Below are 3,364 nucleotides of genomic sequence, written 5' to 3' on the forward strand. Positions count from 1 at the left end.
GTATTCACTCCAACTCGAATGAATTGAGGTCGTGTCTGTCCTTGATGAGCACTGCTGCTCTGGGACCTTGATGAGTTTCTGCTGAAGAAAGCATGTTTCTGCTGCTTTATGCTGGTAAACACAGCAAAAAAATGCTCGATTTCAGGGTCGGTGTTCACAAAACATTTGATTTTAAAGCACTAAAAAAGTGTCCTCTTAAAACCTCTTCAGAGCTGCTGAGACAACTTTTAGTTTACTAACTTCTATGTGAGCGAAGGGGGGAATAAAATTTTTGCTACCGGTGGCAAAGCAAATTCATGTGCCGTTCAACTTTAATGAACTGTGACCAGCACAAAATATTGCCTTGGCATGAATGGTCTGGCAGCTGTATTCGCCTATGTGTGACCATGTCTTTAAGCTAAGGGAAAAGGCGGGGTTAACCCTGTTGCTATGAGTATGCCATGTTTCATGAAACTGTGATCTGATGTCTCGGGTTGTTTTGGTCTGTCTGTCATTTATTTTTTTATAGAAATACTAAATGAGTTATGCCGCCATATCCAAATAAAGACTTGTAGGCTGAATGTCACTGATGTCCCACGAAACTGACTAGTTGAGTACATATGCAGCTAATTGTTAGCCTCTTACATGTCTGGCAGCTCGTTAACAATTAGCAGGTATCCATGTAAGAAGCCTTGTAATTATCAGATTACAATAACCATGGCTGATAGTGAGAGGTGCAAAAGTAAACCTAACTGGACACAACGCTCTAAGGTGACTGAAACACTGTGACAGCTGGTTGTCCAGATGAAGGACAAAGGGATGACCCTCTCAGCCACTGCAAGAGATGTTGTACGTTCCAAGTCTGTGATTTCAGGAATATTGAAACTTTACATGGACACAGATTAATTTAAGTCTCTCAAAAAGGACGCTTGTCCAAGTAAAACAAGTGCACGACAGGACAGGATTATGCAAAGACTCAATGGGGAATCGGTTCAAAACTGCAGCTGGAGTTGCTCGCCAGTTCAGTGCTGAACAGGACAAGGATCTTTCTCGGCACACAATGTCTCATTATTTAAGACAATGTGGACTGAAAGCCACTTTGCAGTGACCAAACCTCTCATCAGCAGAAAAAATAAAAAGACTAGACTTGGTTTTGCCTGGGAGCAGCAAAACCAACTGCCTTGTTGTGTGGACAGAGAAGAACTGGTCCAGAGTGCACTTTATCTTATTTGGGTCTGATGGGAAACAAATATGTTCGGCTTGGACTGGAGAAAGGCTGAACCCAAAGTGTGTAAAGAAGTCAGTTAAATTTGGAGGAGGAAGTGCCATGGCTTGTGGGATGTTTTCTGCAGCAGGAGTTGGGCCTCTTTTACAACTACATGGCAGGGTGAATGCAAATGTTTATGTGAACCTCCTTCAGCTACATGCAATACCTTCACTGCAATTGTCTCCTGATCAGCATGCAAGACAATGCCCCCTGTCACTGAAAAATGGATTAAGCAGTTCCTTGAATATTGGAACGATGAAATGGCCAGCCCAGAGTCCAGATCTTAACCCCATAGAGAATCTCTGGAAAATCCTTGGCAACAAAGTAATGTCTAAGAAACCCACTACAGTTACTGAACTGTGAAAGAGACTACAAGAAGAATGGACCAAGATCAAACCAGAGCAGTGTGAGAAACTAGTGTTGTCCTGTGGGCGCAGACGTGCTGAAGTCATTCAAAGCAAAGGCCTCTACACTTCCTGTTCATTTTTTAATCCTATAGCCCAAAGAAAACACTGTTAAAATTTTCTCTTCCGACAAAATGTTTACTGTTCTCTAATTTTGCTCACTGTTTTTTCACAAAACAAAGAGCCTTGGTTATTTTAAAAAAAACATCCTTGTACAGCAGTTGTATAGCCACAGCGGATATTCTATCAAATTCTAAATTAAAAATTTTCACAGATCCAGAAAGTACTTCTACTGCTAAAACGCTTTGCAGAAATTATTATTTTAAGAATCAAAAATTATTAAGTTAAGCGCTAGTTTTAGCCTTAAGGTGGTTTGTGAATAGAGGCCCAGGTGCACACAGATTTCACACCATATGCATGTCCATTATGTGAACCCACAGAAAGACACAATGAAGCTATAGCTCTGTGTAAAAAGCTCATGAATCAGACTCAACAAGATTCCCAGGGAAGAATTGCTGACGGTTTAGTGTCATTCAGTGCACTCTCAGAATAAAAGGAACATTTTTCTTTTACTGGGCATACACCCAGTTTCAAAAGGTATAGTATTAGACTTTTTTTCTGAGGTTGTATCAAATGAGAGAATAAGGCAGTGGAAGAAGTATGAGCCTGAAAGCAGGGTTGTATCATTTACAGTATCTAAAGTACAAGAGTAGAACAGAGCATGGGTTAATAGTAAGACAAGTCTTTTTATTTTTTTGTCGGTGCTGAGATCACCATCAGGAGGGAGCTGCTTAGATCTACATATCAGCGCTCCTTGCTTAATGACATGAAGCCAGGCTTTACAGACAGTGAGCAGTCCAACCCAGACCCATGCACAGCAAGAAAAAGCTACATTCCCCAGCACAGTTTACAGCACTGTGCTCTGAACAAGCCATACTATATGTACATTTCTAAGGATTCTGGATTTGTGCCCAAGCTCGCACTGTGTGGGAAGAATAGCTTTTTATGCAGTGACACACATCATGTTATGCAATCATTGTGTAATCTATCACTCAGGTGTTATAAACCAACATCTACAGCGCACAGCTTGGCTCGTTGGTGCAGTCATTTTGGTTGTGGTTACTGTCCACGTCCCTCTTCCTCAGCTCTCTGCCTGCCTTGTGCTGCTGACTGCTGCCGCTGTGGCTGTGGCCGTGGTGGGCTGACGTCGAAGGCCGCTTGCCGTGCTCCTGGTGGTGCCCGTGATTCTGGTGATGGCCGTGAGCGTGCTCTTTGGTGCCACCGTGAGACTCCATGTCGTCTGCGTCGGCGTATGCCACTCCCGCCTTGGTATCATCCAGGGCCTCGAAGTTGCCGTTGTGGTTACTGTCGATGATGTCGCTCTCTGGCACCACCTGTAGGTAGGCTCTGACGCGGTGGTGGCGGGCACCTGCGACGTCGCTGAAGTCGATGACACGGCACTCGTAGGTGCCCTCGTCAGACGGCTTGACCCGGGAGAGGCGGAGTTTATGGGAGATGTTGCTTCCTACAACCTTCACAACCTGGAAAAGGAAGACAAAAAAACAAGGGGGTAAAAGGGGGGAAATTAAAATCTGAAAAATGAATTCATACTTAATACAAGCCTGAGTAACTGTGGCAATCACAAGATAATGGTTAGCCTAATGTTGAAATTAAGTGAAACACTAGCACCAGTAAATAAACAATATATAGTATA

The 3,364-nt window shown here is 43.3% G+C and overlaps 1 protein-coding gene across 1 annotated transcript in view; it reads right to left on the bottom strand.

Moving 5' to 3' along the window:
* Window positions 1–2,305: 2,305 nt before the first annotated feature.
* The window catches only part of vstm2la (V-set and transmembrane domain containing 2 like a), a 50,311-nt gene continuing 49,252 nt past the window's right edge, over window positions 2,306–3,364 (bottom strand). The window contains exon 4 of the mRNA XM_083920264.1: window positions 2,306–3,191. Coding sequence (XP_083776390.1) covers window positions 2,724–3,191 — 468 coding nt within the window. The 3' untranslated portion in view covers window positions 2,306–2,723. The remainder of the gene's footprint in view (window positions 3,192–3,364) is intronic.

This window comes from Echiichthys vipera, assembly GCF_963691815.1.
Source record: "Echiichthys vipera genome assembly, chromosome: 9".
Taxonomy (NCBI): Eukaryota; Metazoa; Chordata; class Actinopteri; order Perciformes; family Trachinidae; genus Echiichthys; species Echiichthys vipera.